Source organism: Salarias fasciatus, chromosome 2 (assembly GCF_902148845.1).
Source record: "Salarias fasciatus chromosome 2, fSalaFa1.1, whole genome shotgun sequence".
NCBI lineage: Eukaryota > Metazoa > Chordata > Actinopteri > Blenniiformes > Blenniidae > Salarias > Salarias fasciatus.
Genome location: NC_043746.1, coordinates 30,181,719 through 30,203,159, shown reverse-complemented (window position 1 = coordinate 30,203,159; position 21,441 = coordinate 30,181,719). Strand labels below are relative to the sequence as shown.

The window sequence follows — 21,441 nt, the reverse complement described above, 5'->3', positions numbered from 1 at the left end:
TACGATCCGAACGAGCTGCAGAGGAGTTCTGTTCTGACGGACCGGGCTGCAGGGATCTGCAGGTTTGTTCTCCATGAAGCTTCATCAGAAGCAGAGAAACGCCAGAGCTGCTTCTTTACTGTCAGGAGGATTTTCTGATAAGAACTCACTCTACTTTAAAAGACAGTGGATATTATTAATAGGGCACTATGTGAGGATATGCTTGGACACGACACAGGAGACGGTTTAGACGTTACAGGAGGGTGGAGGGGAGGTGGCGGAGGAGTGAACCACACATATTAGAGTGATGAAACCAAATCAGCTGTCTCACTGAATCAAAGCCAACCAGCTGCTTTAGTTCAACAACAAAAACTGATTTAAAGCAGCCGTGGCGACAAGAATCTACAGGTTCATTCATCAGTGACTGAGCAGCGTCAGTGGTTCACACACACAGTCTGAAGGGACAGGGTGGCGCTGGGCGGAGAGGGATGGAGGTGGGTGGAGCTGGACGTAGCGTCCCGTGTGCCGTGCAGACGTTACCTGGAGGGTCAGCACTACGTTCTCTGGCTGAGATCGGATGAAGAGACATGCAGAAGACAAAAGCGAAGCAGCATCAAAGAAAGAAAAAAGCCACAAAAACAGAAACCATGAGATGAAGTCGAGACACTGAAACAGAGAAATCAAAGAGTTCCACATCGGCATGCATATCCTCATAGCTCTGTTCTCCCCTGTTCCCTCTGATCTCCACTCAGTCACAGCTTTAAAACTCTTTGTTTGTCAAAGCTGCTCATTGAAGAGTGTTTTCCTGTAAATTCTCAGGTTGCGCCAGAAGCAATTACAGCAGAGCCTTGACTTCTGAAAGCCGTCAAGTCCTTGAAACGGAGAAGTCACAGAGCGTCTCAGAGAAATGTTTTCTGCAGATCGCAGTATAAACATGCAGCGCAGAGCCAAGCAGAGACCGGAGCAGCCACTCACCTTCTGGTATTCCGTGTGGATGGCGCCGAACTTGTCCTTGGCCAGTTTGACGATGAGATCTGCAGAGACACAGAGGAGGGGAAGGCATGATGAGGATGTTCTGTCAGAAGCTGGAAGAATCTAAAGTCACCTCAGTGCATGAATTCAGCCTGAGCTGTCACCAGAGACGCCATTATTCACGTCCGGACCGCCATCAGAAAACAACCATTTAGCTTTATGTTTAATCCAGCTGTGGGAACCGGAATTCAACCTTTTGACTGGATACGTCTGCTAATAAAAGGTCAAATAATCCAGATTACTTGACTAAATGGCAGTCGATTAAACCACATTTAGTCATGAAAGAAAAGAGTGTTTGGCAGAACATGGTCGCTGCTGACGAGCGACACACTGGAAAAGAGAGTGTAAGATTATAGAGAACAGAACATGAGTCTGACTGATAGACGGAAAACCTGCAATATAGGAAAACTGAGTATTGAATCAAATGATGCTGGGGTCTGAATAACACGGTTTAAAGCTCAGTGTTTTCACTCGAGGACACTTCGACATGCTGACAGATCAGGAATTTAACCTGCAACCCTCCAACAGTGACCTCTGACCTGCTGCCAGCACAGTCCGGAGCCGTGGGACTCTGGGTTGGCCTCACATTGGGTACCTGTACAAGCAGAGAAGCTCAAACTTCACATCCCAACAAGATAAATGAGCCATCGAAACACAACAAAGCAGCCGATAAGATCCGCCTCAACTCAACCTGTCTGCGAAAAACCCAAATCAAACAGGGAGAGGAGGTAAAATCCGTCATGTCATGAAGAAGACGCCGGGTCTTTATCTAATCCGGGCTCTCGGCACGCCGGCTGTTGGGAGAGTAGAAGACGTGTGACACACACTGGGTTCGGTCTGTGATTGTGTTTGGGTTTCTTTGAAGGCAGCAGATGATTTGTGAGCCACAGCAGCAGATTCTTACTGACGCGCCTCATGTTCCCCCGGAGCCTCGCCGGGATGCACACACACAACAAACTCATCAAATATGGGTTTTTTATCATCTTTTTAACGTTTGTGTTTTGGCGTTGGTACCTGGAGCGGCTCGCCGTGACTCATCACAGTCATGACACAGACAGCCACTTTCTCAAGGCACACTTTCCAAAAATAAGACTTCCTCCTCCTGCGACCGGGCCGAGGAGGAGGATGTCTGAATACATCAGAATGAACTTTACATCCACAGCCTGATGTTTGCATGAATGCTCCGGGCTCATCTTTCACCCACTTTATGAAATCCTTCACAGAACTTGAGTCTAATAGCTTCTGATTAAAGGCTCATTAACAGAATTCTCTGACTGGGAGTCGTCCTCGTGCTGCTGCTTTCCCCGCCGCCGCCTGGTTTGTAGGTCAGTCAGTCAGTCAGTCAGTCATGTCCTCCCGGTTCCAGGTCGGGTCTTTCACCTCAGGACGGGGGTGATTGTGTGTTTCAGGTGAGATGTAAGAGGATCAGTGGCGGCCCCGCCCGGACATTATCCGCCCTCATTGTAGCGTGTCTCACAGCGGCTCCTGACCTTATGGTGACGGTGTGTTTAAACGGCCCAGCATCCCCTCCGGAGGGAAGCAGTTATGTTAGCAGGGCGGTAAACAAAACATCGCCGCTCCACGCTCCGGGGCCGGAACGCCGTGGAATATGTCACACTGTGAGAAGTGGTGCTTCCGCTTTGTGCCGCACAGCGCTTAAACAGAGGCGTCGGCTGGAAAATAGGACAGCCGCGGCACAAACAATGACTCCTTCTCCTCATAGATCAGAACCTGATCCAGGTTTTTCACAGCAGAGCGAAGCAGCAGGTGTTCACACCAGAGCTGTTTGATACGACGCTCCGGTGAACATCGCCGACTGAGAAACAGAAGTGTTTCACTGCCAGATTCAAATCATGGATGAAACCTTCGCTGAGCCTCAACTGAGCTTCACTACAACACCGACAACAACAACTACAGCAACAACAACACTTACAACAGCAATGACACCACCACTACCAACTACGACAACACCAAAAACAACACCGACAACACCAACAGCAGCAGCAACAACACCAACAACACCACATCTCAACTACAACAGCGACAACAGCAGCAGCAGCAGCAGGAACACCAACAGCAACACCATATAGCAACTACACCAACGGCAGCAGCAACGCCAGTAAATACAACAACAGCAGCAACACTACCAGCAGCAGCAGGAACACCAACAGCAACACCATACAGCAACTACAGCAGCAGGAACACCAACGCTGTACAGACACTACAACAACAATAGCAACAGCAACAACGTACAACATCAACATCAACAGGAAAACCAACGCTATATAGCAACTACTACAACAGCAACAACAACAGCAACACTACAAGCAGTAGCAACACTAACACCACACAGCAACTACAACAGCAGCAACATGGAAATCTGTAAATCAGAGAAAACTGCATAAATGTGTGACAAACGAATGAGTGAATGAATGAAAGAGTAACTAGACTTCACTTCTAAAGTGCTTTTTGCTTGAACAGTGCTCGGAGCTCTTTATCCTGTCAAACACAATGACTGGTGCAGCCGAGCTTCAGTGAATGAATGAATGAATGAATGAACGTGGGCTCCTGACTCATCCTGGAGAATAAAGAGAGATGCTGGAGGAGAGGAGAGCGGTCTGGACCGAGTCCAGCCGTGGTTTTCCAGTGAGAGGCGGCTCCCTCCTCCGCTCGCTCTCCTCTCTGCTGCTGCTTGTCATTTAAAAAGCAGATAAACGTCTTTGTCGGGACGTTTTGGCCTTTAACCCCGGAAGGCCGGCCTCTCGTCTCTGGTGTGGCCTGTGTCTCAGTCTGAGACGTCTGCAGGATTCTCCACACACTCCAAACTGCTTTCCAAGCACACACACACACACACACACACACACACACACACACACACACTGAAGGAAGCGCTGGAGTGAATGGATGAGGAGTGTTACTCTAAATGTAAATGCCCACTGGAAGCCAGCTGCAGCAGCTTCTGAGCCTCAGTCAAAGCCAGGTCCAGCTTTTTGCTGCAGATTTAATAAAGCTTTGCAGGGAATTTGAGATAAAGCGGAGCCTGGCAGGATGAATTTTTCATCAGTTCCAGGAGAAGAAAAGAGCGGGCCGCCCTGAGGAATCCAGCCGCTCTCCATCCCAGTTCAACAGCAGCAGCAGAGGAGCAGCAGGAGGGTTCTGGGTCTGGCTGAACCTGGTCCCTCATAGACCAGGTGAGCTGTCCCCACATGTCCCTGCATGTCACGAAAAATCGAATGAGCAGGAGAGTTTAAAACCACTGAAGACTCACTGCAGAAGTTCCTTATTTAAACATTTACATGTGGCATAAAAAAAAATAGTTTGTTTATTTTCATTCAAAAGATAAGACAAAAAATATACATAAAAGAAAACAATACAATACAAGAATGAATAAAACTTAAAAAAATTGAAAAAAATTAAACTGAAAATCAGACCAATAACTTTTAACACTGAACATCAGATTAATCAGTTTGGATGTGTTCAGATTTTTTTGGCTTCTGCAACTTTTTTCCAAAATCCTTTGATCTTGAATGACCCGTCAGGTGGATTCATGACTCTCAGGTCCTCGAGGGCCGGACCCCTGCATGCTTTCAGTCCCTCCCTGCTTCAGCACCACTGGTATTGATTGGTATTGATCGGTATTGATCATTGCAATCAGCTGTGCTGCAGCTGGGAGAGACCTGAAATATGCAGGATCTGCTGAAGTCTGACGAGACACTTTAACGAGTGTCCTCTGGTTTCCTTTTAATTTCCTCAATGTGACAAACCTTCGAGACGTCAGCAGGCTGAATCCTGTCAGCAGTCAGGACATCAGAGTTTACTGTCAAAGTAAATACGCTTCTCTGCAGTTCAGAGAGATTTAATGAAAGAAATTCATATTTGCCTCTGTGTAACAGCAGTGGTCAGCAGATTCATCCGACTGGCCGACCTCTGAGGCTTAAACTGCTTCAGTTATACAGGAAAACCAAGACATGAACAGGAACCTGGTCTGTGAGGGACCACAGCTCCAACAGGAACCTGGTCTTTGATGACAGATGCAGCATTTTCTCCTCAGAAGAGACAAAGAGAAAGAGGCCTGATATGAACCAGCCGGTGCTCTAAACAGACCTGGACTCAGTCTGGGACGCCAAACATCTGTGGGCCAAATCTGGCCCACCACAGGGTCTAAACTGGTCCACCGCAGGGTCGAACCAGACCGACACAAACACAAAGCGTGTTATAAAATTCACAAGAGAAGATATTTAGTGGAATTTCTAAAAAAGTTACCTGCAGTTTAAACTCTGTTTACTCTTCTTTAAACAGTTTCAGTGGGTTTCAGTGTTTTATTGATGCAGCAGTGACGGATAGTTTCCTTTATTCCAGCGACGTTGCCTCAAACCCAAACTGTTCGGGACGATTTGTGAAAAACAGCGCTGTGATAGATGAATGCAGCTGCAAACACTGACAAATCTGACAGATTAAACCAATCCTGACGTGTCGGCTTGTTTAATTCACATCACGACTGGTTTTATAACTCGATAAGATGCGTACTGAGAAGAGTGATTTCACCACTCTTCTCCAATATTTGATTCTCTTCTAAAGCAAAAAAGGCCGAAACACATCAGCATCTGCGTCATTAAGAGACGCACAAAAGCAGGAATGTTGACAAAGAACTGCCAGCGCTTCAGGGAATCGGCCGATAAAGACTTTAGATTCACGACCCTGATCTCCACTGAACCCTTCACACAGGATCACGTCTCCTCTGCCCTCACACAGTAAAAAGGCTGTTTTTCTGGAACCACAGGAGCTGCGAGGAACACGTCGGCCTTGCAGAAATAGTCGACTATTACAAGCTGACCAGCTGTCTACCAATCTGATCTTTTCATTACTTTTTGGAGCTTCACTGTTCAGAGTTAATTGACGGCCTGAGCAGTTGACAAAAGATTTTCATTAGTCGTCTCAACCCTCCTTAAACCAGCGTGGAGTCATTCCTGTATTTCAGTAGGTGCAGTACCAGGAGCATCCACCAGGTGCACTGCAGAACCCGGAGGAGGAATCTGGACAGAAAACGATGTTTTCTGCTCGGGGCCGGCGTCAGAATGTGAGCTTACACTTAAGAACATGAACGACAGAAGGAAGGAAGGAAGGAAGGAAGGAAGGAAGGAAGGCCAAAGGCAAGAAGAAGGATCTGGAATAAACTAAGACAGATGGACAAAGGAGAGCAAAGAGCTGGAGGGCCACAACCGAATGGAGAGAGACTCCCGAGGGAGGAGCGGAGCGATCGACCGATGGGTACATATGGGGAGAAAACAGTAGTTTGAGTAAAAGCTGAAGTCTTGTGGCTCTCAGCCTCCACTCTGAGAATATTTACTGTAGCTGGAAGAACCTACGGAGACAGAAAAAGGGCAGAAAACTCTAATCAGCTGGCTCCAAAAAGCCACCAGCCGAATCAACAAAACTCTAATATTGCCCCTGCTAAGCCTGGGCAGTCATGTGTGACGACAGCCGCTGCTAACAGGCTTAGAAAAGAAATAAATTAATAAATAAGAGCTCAGGCCGGGCCATGAGATACACGTCCAGCACACAAAACCTCAGTCAGCGCCGCTCGGCTAGCAAGACCAGCAGAACAACAAAGCAAGAAAAGCCTGCAGCCGGACGGGATTTCTCCTGAAACACACACACAACACACACACACAGCAGCTCCAATGCAGACAGGGAACTCTACTTGGCATCCCTTTGTTTCTGTTCTTGACAAGATTTACAGTGAAATACATTTCATGAAACGCTCGTATGCAACGGAATAGAGGACGGCATGTGTGTGATGGAGGTCAAAAGCTTGGAGAGGTTTTCAGCTTTTGCCAGAGGTGGAAAAGAGTACTTCAAAACAACAAACAAACAAAAAAAACCTCCTATTTGACCACTCTGATATTAGAAGATATGTGGAATTAGTCCAACGTTTGAAGCACCAAATGAAATGTGGTGCTATGACTGTGATGGTGGAGGAGGATGTGAAGCACACACAAATACAGCAAATCTGAATCCACCTTAAATAAAACACACAATCTGACAGGAAATCGTGACAGAAAACATGGCGTAGTGAAGTCCAGTAGTAAAAGTCGTGGGGGGCCAGGTGAGGAAATGTCTCTGACTACATGAAGGAACCGTTCACACCTGAAGGGTTCCATAGTTTTTGTTTTCAAGTTTTGCTTCCACATGGCAATGACACACACACACACAGAAAATGATGTAGCGAGCATGCCAGGCCATAAGTTGGCGCTGTTTGTTGTTTTTGTAATGAAGTAACATCATGCCACCCGGGACTTCTCCATGTATGTTGCGTGCACATTAACAGGTTTAGCAGGACGGAGGTGTGTATGCGCAGCAGCAATGTTCAAGATCGGGTCTTTGTGGTGAAACTGTGACTGAGAACAGAACATAATCAGCTGGAAGTGAAAACTACAGACACCTTTTAACCACATTAATCTGGAATTTAATTTCAGTAACTTTCAGATGGTTTGACTGAGATAATCTGAATTACTTCATTTGATCCGAAAGTCTTTTCCCTTCATGGTGCGTTCAGGCTCCGTCTCTGCGGTGTAAATGTGACATTCTGGATATAAATCGGGCTAATGATCGCTGGAGCATCTGTCTCTCTCCCGCCACACTTCTGCTCTCGCTTCTTTTTCAACACAAAACTGTCAGAGCCGTTCTCCACAAATACACTTCTGTTGCATAGCAACAGGTGGAAGGATGAAGGAATGCTCCTCTCTGCTCCTCCATGGTGGTTAGAGGGTTAAACACACCCAGGCTGATCTGTTCAGGTTCCTACTAATATTGTGCAGAAACACAGACTGATGCTGGTCTACTGACAGGAAGCACTGAAGATCCAGCCTGATGATATTACACCTAAACACACACTGCGTTCAGAAATATGGAATATCGGGTGTGTGTTTGAGTTTTACAGATTCTCCGCGATACTTCAGAACTTCTTTCACAAACACTCCGAATTCCAGAAGGTTCTCCTGCTTCAGTCTGCTCAAGGTCTTAAACAACAACACAAACAATACGGTTTACAGCAAATCCCTCATGTAAACGTGATGCAATGCAGCAAAACACACACACACACACACACACACACACACACACACACACACACACACACACACACACACACACACACACAGAAATCACATCATATTTAGACAAATGTGTAAATTAGCACAATTTATGCAGGCTGTTAGTGCTGATGGAGCCAGAGACTGCATTATTTCACTGAGAAAGAGCCAAGCAACAAATCTGTGTGTGTGTGTGTGTGTGTGTGTGTGTGTGTGTGTGTGTGTGTGTGTGTGTGTATAAACTTCCCATGAGCTTTCAGTTAAAAAAAAAAAAACCTCTGCACCCTGTAAACACTCCTGTTACCATAGGAGCTGTAACTATGGAGAGACAATCTGCTTCAACTTTACATGAGACACACACACACACAAACACACACACACACACACACACACACACACACAGTTAAATTAAAACTACTAATCTTTCCCCTCCATGACTTCAGGAACAATGTTCACACGTCAACATGTGAGGAATTGCAGTGCACTGTGTCGGAGCGAGAGTGTCTCCTCCTGTTGTATCCATGACGATGGAACTAAATGACGGTGTAACTAATAGAAAGTTATTAATCTGGCAGCAGCAATGAACCTGTTAAACCTCATCTGATCTTGTTTCTGGAGCGTTCGCTGTTTGCCGCAGCCGGACAGTAATGAGATGTTTTCCATCCGTACAGATACAGTAATGTGTGTGTGTGTGTGTGTGTGTGTGTGTGTGTGTGTGTGTGTGTGTGGGTGTATGAACAGCTGAGACCTCCGGCGACGCGTGCAGCTGGAGCCCCGCACTCGACTGGATGTGATTTCACACTGAGGCGGCGCGGTGGAAGCTGGCAGTGCAGAAACATGCAGCCCACGCTGCAGCTCCTGCTGCACACTGGCAGAGGAGGCAGTATGCTGACGGACCCCAGGGCCCGCTCCCGTGAGCCATCACACACACACACACACACACACACACACACACACACACACACACACACACACACACACACACACACACACACACACACACACACACACACACACACACACACACACACACACACACACACACACACACACACACACACACACACGCTCAGTCTTGTATTTCTATCCTTGTGGGGACCGTCCATTGACTCCCATTCATGTCTAGCCCCTAACCCTGACCCTTACCCTAACCCTAACCCACACCACAACAAAGCCTAACCCTAAAGAAATGTTTTTGCACTTTTACTTTTTTCAGTAACAACAACATGGTCAAGAAAACACTGTTTCTCCTACTTAGGACCGGAAAAAGGTCCCCACAAGGCACGTCGTTCCACGTTTTGCTATCCTTGTGGGGACATTTGGCCCCGACAAGGATAGAAATACAAGAACACACACACACACACACACACACACACACACACACACACACACACACACAGATAAAAGTAAATGTGGGAGACATGGCAGCAGACAGCAATAAAGCCTGTTATATTGCACACAGCGCCTGGATGTAATCTGGTCCGTTCACTGCAGGGTGAAGGTGGCGTGCTGAGACTGTGAATGATAACCAGGAGTCTGCAGAGATACACTCTCTCTCTCTCTCTCTCTCTCTCTGCATGCACTTTTTCTTCTTCACTGTGCATTTAATGGGCTTGACTATCGGCGTGTGATACGATTGGTATTCTGCACATGATGGAACAGAACGGCAGAGCGAACAGCAGAACCGTCTCCTCCAGGCAGTCCTGCAGCTGACGCCGAGGCCGGCTGCTGTGGAAGCATTCAGGTACTGTCTGTGCTGAGCAGCGTTTACAGAAAGTATCCCTTTCTCCCATTTACACGGAGTCCAGCGGCTCCGAGCGTCTCTGGAGTGGAAACAGATCCTGAAAAAACTATGGAAGTTTTCCCTTAACAAAGATTATCCTGAATGTAGAAATCCTCATCAAACATTGGAGGTTTTTTTTAAACATGGCCTGAAAAGTGTGCTGCCTAATCAAAGTGGTTCATTTTGAAAGACACTAAAGCATAAACCAGAGGTTATAAAAGCCTCTTATGCAGTCAGGATTAAAGGACAGAATCTGTGATTCTCCAGCTTTTCTTCACCAGTGACGATATTAGATCTTTCATTTCAAGGTGAATCACTTCAGTGGATGTCCTCCGCTGTGTGTTTATGTTATTAGAAGTGAAGGTGAAGGAGGAGTGTATTTTCCTGAGCTCTGATCAGAGCGGCCCGGCCTCGTCATCGGAGCTCCTCCACCCTCGGTTCTGAGCGCCGCTCCGAGACGGCGAGGACAAAAGGACGAGCTGCAGTCTGCCAAGCAGGATCAGGCTCAGCGATCTGGTCCAGGCGAAACTCCGTCCAGATTAGCTCAGATAATCGAGCTGAAGCTGGAGGTGACAGATCCCAGCGGTGACCTGAAGGCGGCCAATCAGAGGAGAGCGGCACACCTCCACCTGCTGCCAGACGGCAGCAGAGCCACAGCAGCGATGTTTTGTCTGTTCGGCTCTTTGGTTGAGCGAAGTGGAGATTTAGAAGAACTCCGCCTCTCCGTTTGCATGTAGACGGAGGAGTGAAGGAGATGGAGTAAGGTTCAGAGCAGGTTGACCCCCGATCGCAGCACATCTGCAGCCCCGGCTGGAAGCAGGAAGCTGCGGCCGCCACTGAAGCGGAACAAAGAGACGGAGGACGCATGACTTGTCATCCATTCACTCGCTCGCTCGCTGCTCTCCTGCTCGGCTTCTCCGGCCTGACCCAAATCTGACGTCCCGGAATGGAGCCGGGCTTTAGCAGCACCCGGGGAAGTGACAGCTCTCCCCCAGCTCGCTCTATTTACTCCTTTTTTCCTCTCCTTCCTGCCTCTTTAAATAAACTCAGATCTCCGCAGCCCTTTCTTCCCGCAGCCATCTCCTGATTCTCTTTGATTTCCCACCTGTGTTTTCACTCTGTCAGGCTTTGCCTCGTTCCTCTGCTGCTCTGTGTCAGATCGCTGGGAGCTTAAGCCGATGGTGGCATTATAATATTACCTTGAAAGGTCTCAGACGTTCAACTTATCTTAATGCTGCGGCGCTTATCTCCCCTTACCGGGCCTGCTAATAGGCGGGTTTTCTCATCGCCGTCCTGTAGCGATCCAGGAAGCGGTTCAGTCTCACTGCCTGGCTCGTCTGTGTGCTTCACTCACACTCCTCGAGCTGTTCCAGTGTTTCCCACCAGTAACCAAACACTGCGACGACGAGAGCCAGGACGGGAGACAAAAAGCTTTATGTGGGTCAAAGTGGGGCGAGGAAGAGGAGAAAGGAGGAGGGAGGTGTTACAGCAGCTCATCTCAGATTCTCCTGTCAGATCAAACTGTGTCGTGAGACTGACAGCGAGCTGCTCCGTCTCTACACTGGATCCAGTCGCAGCGAGCGATACGCCGAGGTTCCGTCAGTCCAGGAGGAAGATGCTCTACAGTTCCTCCGTAAAGCACATTGAAATGCTGGTCGTGAACTTTTCCCTGCGTGAGAGTGAATGGGTCCAGTCAGGAGGCCGGAATCTGCTGAATAACAGTGTGTGTCGGCTGGAAGACGGCCGGGAGCAAACCAGGGTAAAGCCTGTCAGTCACACTTCACACTCCAGTCCCCGAAACAGGACGGCGTCCATCAACGCTTCTCTCACTTAACACACACCACACACACACACAGGCTCAGAACAGCATCGGCCTGCAGGAACACACCACTTATAAAGACAAAAGTCAGAAAGAGACAACAGTCTCAACATGAAGTACATTTTTAATTCTGATGCAGAATCTGGTGAAGTGTTGCATTCTGGGTGTTTCTCCAGACTGCCCCTGACGGCATGGTGTTGAGGTGAGCTTTCACGCTCCGCTCTGCTGTCAGCGAGGCGTCGCTGATCTGATGTTTTCTTTGGAATCTGGACCTTTTTCCTGGTGGTTTGGCCCGACTGGAGCCATTTAAGGACCGGTTTTGGCCCACGGGCCTTATGTTTGAGAAGAGCTCATTCCTCCATATGTTCAGTTCACATCTGTTTTGCTTTAATTTCTTGAATCATTCCAGACTGACGTGCTTCGGGAAGCCGGACACCTTCACGTCTCGCTGAGCCGTCAGAAGACTAATCCCTGATTTGTGGATCCATTTCCAGAGCAACAACACGCCGCCCGAGGCTATTTTGATATCTATTCACAGCGCTGGAGCAGCGGGTTGGGAATTAACGCGCCGTACAATATTACTTTTTGTGTTCTGATTATGCGGCGTGATCTTTCTTCACAAAGCCGGGGCGGCGGCGGCGGTGGCGGCGGCGGCTTAGCTGTAGACCACCTGCTGCGTGAAGACAGCTTCAGCGCCGGGCATCCTCAGCCTGACGAGGACCTTCGATTTGTAATGAGACACGAATCACTGCTATTGATCAGTGTGAATACACTGATGTGACAGCGATGAGCAAAACGTTTTTACTACTTTCAATGGAAAAATGTTAAAAATCTATATAACCATGCAACCTGGAGTCGGGACCAAGAAACTGCAGCACAAGCGAGAACAAACGAAGAGATTTCTTCATCTCGTCACCTGATGAAATGGAGGGAAATATATTGAAACTCAGTGAAGTAGAACTAATTTAAAAAAAAACATGTTCCTGAAGCAGCGCTGACTGTTACAACGAGAGGAAAACCAAAAAGACGGGACAGAAGGAACTGACTCGGGGAAGACGGAGAGGCCGAGCTGCTCGCTGGTCCTCAACATGGCGTCATCGTCTCAACAGTCACAGTGAAAACAGCAGAACACCAACTTTAACAGTGAATTTCCTTCTATCTGCATCATCTGACGCCTACGAGCAGAACCAGGGCTGAGTCTCTGCCTGCTGAAACAGTCTCCGGTGAGCCTCGTCCTCCTGGACAGACGGCGCCGCTCCACGCCGCTCCGACACGTCGCCCCCGGCGATCAGCTGGCATCGTTACCGCCGTGTCTGTTTGTGTCCCGAGGCGTCGCCGTGCCGACGGCCCTCACTGCCAGCGCACTGACGTGACGGTCTGTGACAGCACGAAAACCCGGCACGGGAACCACAGACGTCACTCTGTGTCACGAAGACGCCGCTGCAGAACGGCGAGAAGCAAAATCTACCAATCGGAGCGTTTCCGCCGAGGCCGCGTGCAGAAAGTCACTCGTCCGTGTGACGGAGAGTAAATCAGCCACACAGCAGAGGGGCTGATGGGAGGATGAACGGTCCGGGCCGGGATGGACACCACCAGGAGCCGATCGGCTCCTGCTGCACGGGGGAGGAATCATCATGATCCTGTGTTCTGAGAGCAGAACAGACATCGGTCCAGCAGCAGCAGAATCCGGTCAGAGTCCAGCTGCTTCTGCAGCACATCTGGGAAGAAATGGACGGACTCCCCGCCAAGTCTGAAACATCGTCCGATAGCTGACCAGAGAGCGGCGGTCTGCTGTGACCTCTGACCCCTCCTCAGCGCTCTTCGGACCGACTCACACTAACACAAGCGTGTCATAAAGACAAGAAAACTGTCTAAAGCAGCGGTTTTCAAAGTGTGAGGCGCGCCTCCCCTGGGGGGCGCCAGAGGGCTTCAGGGGAGGCGCAGCGAGAGAGAGAGAAGAAGAAGAAGAAGAAAAACGCGGTTTGCCCTCTGTATGCCAGCTTCTGTAGCGACCACCTGTGAGGCCCCCCCAGCTCCAACGGTAAGAGTGAGCACCGTTTCACAACCCGCCCACTCCGACAGTGAGCGGGTGAAGGGGGGCCACCATGCTTCTCACTTCTCCTTGGGGAGGCTCACTATTCCACACTTTGGTCTGAAGCATTTCTGTGGCACTGAGGATGTTCCGCCACACACTCCTCTCGCTTACAGTCAGTTCCTCAGACAGGTTGACCTGGAAAGTTTGTTTCAGTTTTGTTTTCTTGGCATTTCAAGGTGCATTAAGTTTGAAATTTACTCTAAAATGGTTAAAATCATTCCCATTATTCACCTGTCATTGAAGAAACACTCCCTTTAAAGATGGAACAGCTTGGATGGGCGGGGCTAGACTCACTACTTCCTGGTTCCAGAGCCAATCAGATGTGAGTTCCTGAGGTTGCCAAACAAGCAGCACAGTGTGCTGGATTTTATGACCGCGCCACTGCGTGTGAGACGACGGCCGTGCATGTGCACCATGCAAGCCGTGCACGTGCACGTAAACTGTCTAAACTCACCTAAACTCTACTAAACTGGCAACCTCTCCCAAAGTAATGGACCTGCACTACATGTAGTCTGCCAGAAAGTGACGAGAAGAAGGAGAAGGAAGGCAGCATCCAGAGCAGCCAGAGTGAAGTGATGCTGCGTCACTCTCAAACTGTTTGCATTCAGCATTTTGGATTCCAGTGGAAACAATGAACGGCAGCAGGATGACGGGAAAGACACCACGATGTGGGAGAAGTGCGATAAGACAGTACTGAACACCACGGCTAACACCAGATCACGCTCAAGCTCAGGCCATGCATGGCTGATGCAAATTAGAACATATTTTAAAATACACTTGGATTGTTTTAGGACTGTAAAATCAAAAGTCTGTTTGTCCAGTCATAGATTTAGTTATTTTAGTTTTCTTCAAAGTGAGTCTCGTCTCGAGGGTGAGCCCAGCATCGAGTCTCGTCTCGTGGACCGAGCGTCTCGTCACACCCCATGATGTAATGTTGCTTTATGCACCTTATAGAATAAAGAATAGATTAAAACAATAAATTCAAGTGAAAACTCATAGTTGCATTTTCATCTCAAAAAGGTTTTGTGTTTCCATGGCAATGTTTTCATGTTGGGCAACAAGTCGGTGCTGTTTGTTCTTATTGTCCATCTGCTGAGCAGGACCGGGACCGGGACCAGGACCAGGACCGTGACCGGGACCAGGACCAGGACCGGGACCGGGACCGGGACCGGGACCGGGACCGGGACCGGGACCAGGACCAGGACCAGGACCAGGACCAGGACCAGGACCAGGACCAGGAGCAGAACTTCCACCGTTTACTTCAGACTATGAGTGTTTTCAGAAAGCTGTGTTTTCTCCCGTTTCCATGGAGACGGAGTCGGGAGTGTTTTCAAAACGTTCCACCTTGGAAGCCGTTTTCAAAAAGTTGTGTTTTCAGTGCCACTGTCATGTAAACGGAAAAGAGGCCGAAGTTTCAGCTTCTGTACGCTGTGACTTCAGATCTGAGGTGAAGGAACAGAGCGAACTCTAAACTCCACCCTGACACGGCTCGTGACACTTCTCTGGGTTTTCTGTCTCCCAGATGTCTGTTTGACTCTGTTGGACCTGCCAATAACCGTCCAGCACAAACTCTGCAGTGCCCAGCAAAATCCACGTGACCTTTGACCCCCCCCACGCACTCCCAGAATCTGAGCTGCTGCTGCAAAACCGGACGAGTCTTTGTCAGTAAAACGAGCACGTACGCTGAGGATGGGCTGCAGTGAGGACAGAGGAGTGGATACAACGGGTCTGATGGAACAGTTCTGCTAAAAAACGTCAATTTACTGGATTTTTATACAGTAATTAAAGAACCACACATTCCAGCGGGGAAAAAATGTTTTATGTTATTTTCTCTGTTTGAAGACAGTTTGAGAGGAAACCAGTGAATATTGCCGCTCAGCCTGTATGTTTGCACTGATGTGATGATATGAATGGAGGAAACGTGACGGTAGTAACTGTAAGGCCCTTTAGGAGGCGGCCGCAGTGCCTGACGGGAATCTGCACAGATGTTCCCGCTGCTGCCGCTGAAAACTCTCATTACCAGAATGTTCAACTGGCTGGAAACAAAGCAGGAGTGCTGCCTCGTGGCTGCCTTTTCTAAACACACACACCGAACCAGGAGGATTCCAGCATCGACCCGGCGGGCCGGCGGCAGCCTCACACACTCTGAGCGCTGCTCAAGGACACTTCAGCAGAGCAGCTGCTGGCTGTCGGGGGACTGGAGCCACGACCTTCCTCTCCGAGGACGCTGGCTCTTATCGCTGTGTGACGGCGCCTGCAGGACCGGCCGCCCGTCCTCATTATCCAAGACCAACACTCGCCTTGACTTTCCAGCTGAATTAAACCCCGGAGAGTGAAAACGCCTCCGCGGCGCCCGGCGTCGGAACAGCAGAGGAACCTTGAAAAGCTTCCCTCGTCTGCAGATGTGGTCCTGATCAGGGAGCAAACAGCGCTAATTAACAGGAAGAGGTTTTCATGTGAAAACAGGCCTGAGTGGGACTGAAGCTGCTTCTGTTCCGCCGTCAGCAGGAAGGAGACTAATGACCAGTGTTTACAGAGCGCGTTTAACTTCTCTGAACTGACGCGTCTTCAGATTCTCAGGACTGTCTGTAGAAATGCTCTCCAGTTTCAGACGTTGGCTTGACTTTTTTTTTCCACGGAACACACTTCCTGAGAGTTCTGCCCAATTTAAACCTCAATCAAACCGTTGTTCCTGCAGCACAAACAAACCAAAATATTCAAATATAACGAATCTCTCAGGCTTTTTAGACCAAACTGAACAAACACACAACTCCTTTCAGTCATTCTAATTCAGCTGGGACATTACTGAAATAAGGAAATATAACTTTAAATAATTTTTAATATGTTGATATTTTTGTGATTTATTACTATAAATGTGTTTATTTATTCAGTATCTATTTTTTAATCAAACTTCATTTTATTACTATACATAATGTATTACATAGTAACTGCTACATGTGATTATAATGAGAGAAGACAGAAGTTCCAACAAACTTGAAGAACTTCTACGACATTTTCAGGCTCAGCTCTCCGTCTTGTTCGTGACTGGTTTGGATCTATCAGTATTCAAATTTGATCCGACCGTGTTTTATCAATTTCTCCTTGAAGTTTCTTCTTCCTCCTCTGATCCCGCAGCTCTCTGATCTTCTCCCATCTGGTCCTCAGTTAGATCTTCCCTCACACCTCCGTGTCCTTCATGTCTCTGCGCCGCAGCTTCAAAATAAAAGCCTGGATTTCCTCGTGACGGTGCTGAATAATAAACCTGGGGTGAGAGCGAGCGACCCTGAGCTGCGTGGATCTACATCGTGAATCTCACTGCAGTGTTTTCATGTGGGACTCGGCTGTGAGACGAAGTGGATCATCAGAGCCGGCGCTCTCCCAGCTGTTACCCTGCTTTGAATTAGCGGCTTCTCGTTCACCTCGCCGCCGAGCCGAAGCTCACACACTAATGAGGAACTCCCCTCCAGCGGGGATCCGCTGCTCTCTGCTCGCCGCAGGCAGAACGCACCGCCGCTCGGCAGCACCGGCCTGCAGACACCGGGATTAACCGACAACAAGAAGCGTCCAGTTTATAGGTGTGGCCAGAAAAACACACTTTTTTTTTGTTATTTGAGCATTTGGTTTGTGGTCTGCTCAAAGGCTGGGGTCACTTCAGTGTCTGGAGGGAAGATTACAACAACTGTCACCGTTTCACCCTATAATCTGTACAAAGAGATGCTTGGGGTAGAGGAGGAAGATGCTCTATAATCTGGGTGTTAGAGGGAGGAAGATGCTCTATAATCTGGGTGTTAGAGGGAGGAAGATGCTCTATAATCTGGATGCAAGAGGAGGAAGATGCTCTATAATCTGGATGCAAGAGGAGGAAGATGCTCTATAATCTGGATGTTAGAGGAGGAAGATGCTCTATAATCTGGATGTTAGAGGGAGGAAGATGCTCTATAATCTGGGTGTGTTAGAGGGAGGAAGATGCTCTATAATCTGGATGTTAGAGGAAGAAGATGCTCTATAATCTGGATGTTAGATGAAGAAGATGCTCTATAATCTGGATGCAAGAGGAGGAAGATGCTCTATAATCTGGATGTTAGAGGAGGAAGATGCTCTATAATCTGGGTGTGTTAGAGGGAGGAAGATGCTCTATAATCTGGATGTTAGAGGAAGAAGATGCTCTATAATCTGGATGTTAGAAGAAGAAGATGCTCTATAATCTGGATGTTAGATGAAGAAGATGCTCTATAATCTGGATGCAAGAGGAGGAAGATGCTCTATAATCTGGATGTTAGAGGAGGAAGATGCTCTATAATCTGGGTGTGTTAGAGGGAGGAAGATGCTCTATAATCTGGATGTTAGAGGAAGAAGATGCTCTATAATCTGGATGTTAGAAGAAGAAGATGCTCTATAATCTGGATGTTAGATGAAGAAGATGCTCTATAATCTGGATGTTAGAGGAGGAAGATGCTCTATAATCTGATGTTAGAGGAGGAAGATGCTCTATAATCTGGATGTTAGAGGAGGAAGATGCTTTATAATCTGGATGTTAGAGGGAGGAAGGTGATGTTAAACAGGAGTTGAGTGAAATAGTAACGCTGACTCAGCAGTTCTGAAACTGTTTTCTCATCGTTTAAAGGATCTCATTGAGCCTGAAGTGAAGGTGACGTGTGGCTCCAGTCGTTCACTCCCCTCACTTCTTTGAGCGAAGTGTTGTAAACGTTACAGTTTCTCAGTCCGCAGCTCTGCAGCTCTGCCGTCTGGTCATCTCTGGATTCCTACACACCCCGCCCCACATGGAGCCACACTCAGCCCGTCAATATGATGATCTGCACACACACTGCGCTTCTGTGAGGGTGGACATGTGGCGGTGCTGTGTGAGGAGTGTGTGTAGGTGTGAGGTGGGGGGTGGGGGGGGGGGGTGGGGGGGCTCAACAGCTCCTGCAGCGACACGCTGGACAATATGTCAGTGTTGGTTTGTATTGGTGTGAATGTGTGTGATGGTGTCTGCTGCTGCTGGGCTGAAAACACCTCACACACACACACACCACACACACACACACACACACACACACACACACACACACACACACACACACACACAGTCTGATGAGGAACACAGTGTTTCTTGTGATGAGTCGCTGATGACAGTACCGCTGCTCATATCAAAGCTGGTTAGAGCCACGCTGCAGAACATTCTGGGAAACCTCTGAGTCTCTACATCCACCGCAGTGATGGAGGAAACGGACCTGGCTCAGGACAGGTGGAGGGACGCTCCACCTGGTGGTTTGGCCTAAATGGAGCCTCTTACGGGCCACGTTTGACCCCACAGACCTTATGTTTGGCATCCCTGGGTTAAAGTTAACCTGCTATCTTCAAGAAGACAAATCTCAGAGCTGGAATCAAACCAGATACTGCCTCACTGTGAGGCCGGTGTGAGACACTGCTCCACCAGGACATGGTTCTGCCGTGTTTCAGTGCTGAGATGTTTCTGGAAGGAGCTCCGACTCCCAGAGTCCAGAGGAGACAGAAGCTCTCAGAGGAAAGAGACGCTCATCCCAGCCTCATGATCCATGAATGAACAGCCTCGCCAGGCAGTGGTCTGTCTGCTCCCCCGGATTAGGACATGAGCCCCCCAGCGCTGGTGACACTCTGCAATCCAAAAGGCCAACAACATATGGCGCGTGGGATTATGGGATTACTCAATTAACAAGGTGACTCAGAGAGCGCCTAATCTGCAAAATGTTCCACTGGAGTATGGACGCAGGCTGACGCACCGGGGGGGAGCTGCGTCTTCTGAGCATCCCCGACCCAATTAAACACACACACACAGACACACATATGTGTTTGTGTGTATTCGAGCAGTCAGATCTAATTGTATTAAACGCGGAGTGGAACATTCACTTGTTCACACGGCGAAAGACGAGGGGCGTGCACGCGCCCGGCGGTGCCAGTGAAGAGGGGGTCGTTAACTGTAATTATCCTCACGTTGAGTGACCCGCGGGCCCAAACGGTACCTTCTCCGTGCGCAAAAGCTGGAGGCGCGGGGCGCGTGACGCACGACGCGCCCCGGTGGGAAGGAACCGCTTTACGCACGAAATTCACCGAAAGAGGGGAAAACGACCACAATCACCGACAAAACTTCATCTGACGGGTCTGTCTGCAGAGTTCGGGCAGTGCGGCGCTTTATGGGAGGATTTGAAATAAAAGTTAAGTTTGCGGTGGAGTTTCCAAAGGTTTGTCTGGAACACACCGAACAGATCCACGGGGGTCCAAGCCCCGCGCCGTGGTGCAGCGGATCCCCGGGGATCGGTCCGCCGCGGCGGCTCTTACCGTGCGGAAAGGCGTTGGGCTGCACCGCGCACAGAAACGCGTGCACCAGGTGGAAGAGGATCCCGATCGGTCCCGGCTCGTAGTGAGCCAGCGTCTCATAAACTCCCGCAGGCACGTAGCCGAAATCCAACTTTCCCGGCGGGGGGAGTCTCCGCGGCTCGGTCTCCTGCTGGAGTTCACCGGAGGCTGGAAGCACCGGCAGCAGCAGCAGCAGCAGCAGCAGCAGCGGCGGCGGCGGGACGCTCCCGGTGCCCCACATCGTGTCCACACAGCCCGGCCGGCCGCCTCGATCCGGGGCGAAACGCTCAGGGAGCGGGCAGAGGGGACGCTCCTCACCGGGAGCGGGGCAGACCGGGGCAGACCGGGCGGAGGGGGCTCCGGTGGACGGACCGCGGCTCTTCAGGTGCTGCCGCCCGCCGACAGACTCGCTCCGAGCATCGCTCCCGCGGCGTGGGGCTCCCGAACGGGCTGGAACCGGCTGCTCCGCTGCCTCCGACCGGCTCCGCTGCTCGACGCGCTCAGTCCTCGCGGAGACGAGCGCGCCCGTCGCCTCCGCTCCGCGGGGATGCGCTGCGTCACGGGAGCGGGCGGGGCGCGCGCCAGGACCGGGCCGGAGGGAAGGACTCCTCCTGCCGGGGAGAGGGAGGAAGAAGGGTGGAAGGATGGGTGGATGGATGATTAATAGATTATGGATAGATGTTAGATCAATAGGTGGATGTTAGATGGTTGAATGATGGATGGATGGTTGGACGATTAACGGATGGATGTTTGATATGTGGCAGTTAGATGGGTGGATGGATGCTCCATCACATCCACCCTCTGCTGAACATTTAGTGTAAACTTGGTGTTCCGGTTCAGCTGCAGACCTCCATCTTCCTCATGCTTCCTCCGAACTGACAGAAGCTCCATTTCTTTCCCTCTCATTCGCCTCAAAGGTCTGTAAAGTTCAGGAGCTGTGTCTTCATACAGTAGATACAACACCCAGGCTGAGTTTATTTAAAAAAAATAAATAAATAATTGAAGTGGCTTCATTCGAGTTTGATGTCTTTGACGTATCTGGGCTCCGACTGGATGAGAGGGGAAGAAGTTTAGAACTCCAGTCAGATCACAGCTGTTCGGTTTCTCCAGAGTTTCACTCATTCACTCACTCCTCTGATTTTACTGAAACACGCTCTGGAGAACTGGACTTAAACACAGATCTACTGAAAACTCATGAAAACACTACAGACGGAGTCTTTTACCAGTGCAAGAGGAAACATGTTAAATAAAAGCCACTTCTGACAAAAAGAACAACGAATTTACCCACTCCAGGGTTTTAACGTCT

General features: G+C 49.3%; 1 protein-coding gene across 2 annotated transcripts in view; it reads right to left on the bottom strand.

Moving 5' to 3' along the window:
• Nucleotides 1–20,637, bottom strand: part of prom1a (prominin 1a) — a 65,442-nt gene extending 44,805 nt beyond the window's left edge. The window contains exons 1-3 of one of the 2 annotated variants that reach the window (XM_030101494.1): nt 20,118–20,637; nt 955–1,013; nt 520–546 (exon numbers count right to left, since the gene is read on the bottom strand). In XM_030101494.1, coding sequence (XP_029957354.1) covers nt 520–546; nt 955–1,013; nt 20,118–20,376 — 345 coding nt within the window. In that variant the 5' untranslated portion in view covers nt 20,377–20,637. The remainder of the gene's footprint in view (nt 1–519; nt 547–954; nt 1,014–20,117) is intronic. The other variant, XM_030101500.1, reaches the window with a different exon arrangement.
• Nucleotides 20,638–21,441: the final 804 nt, after the last annotated feature.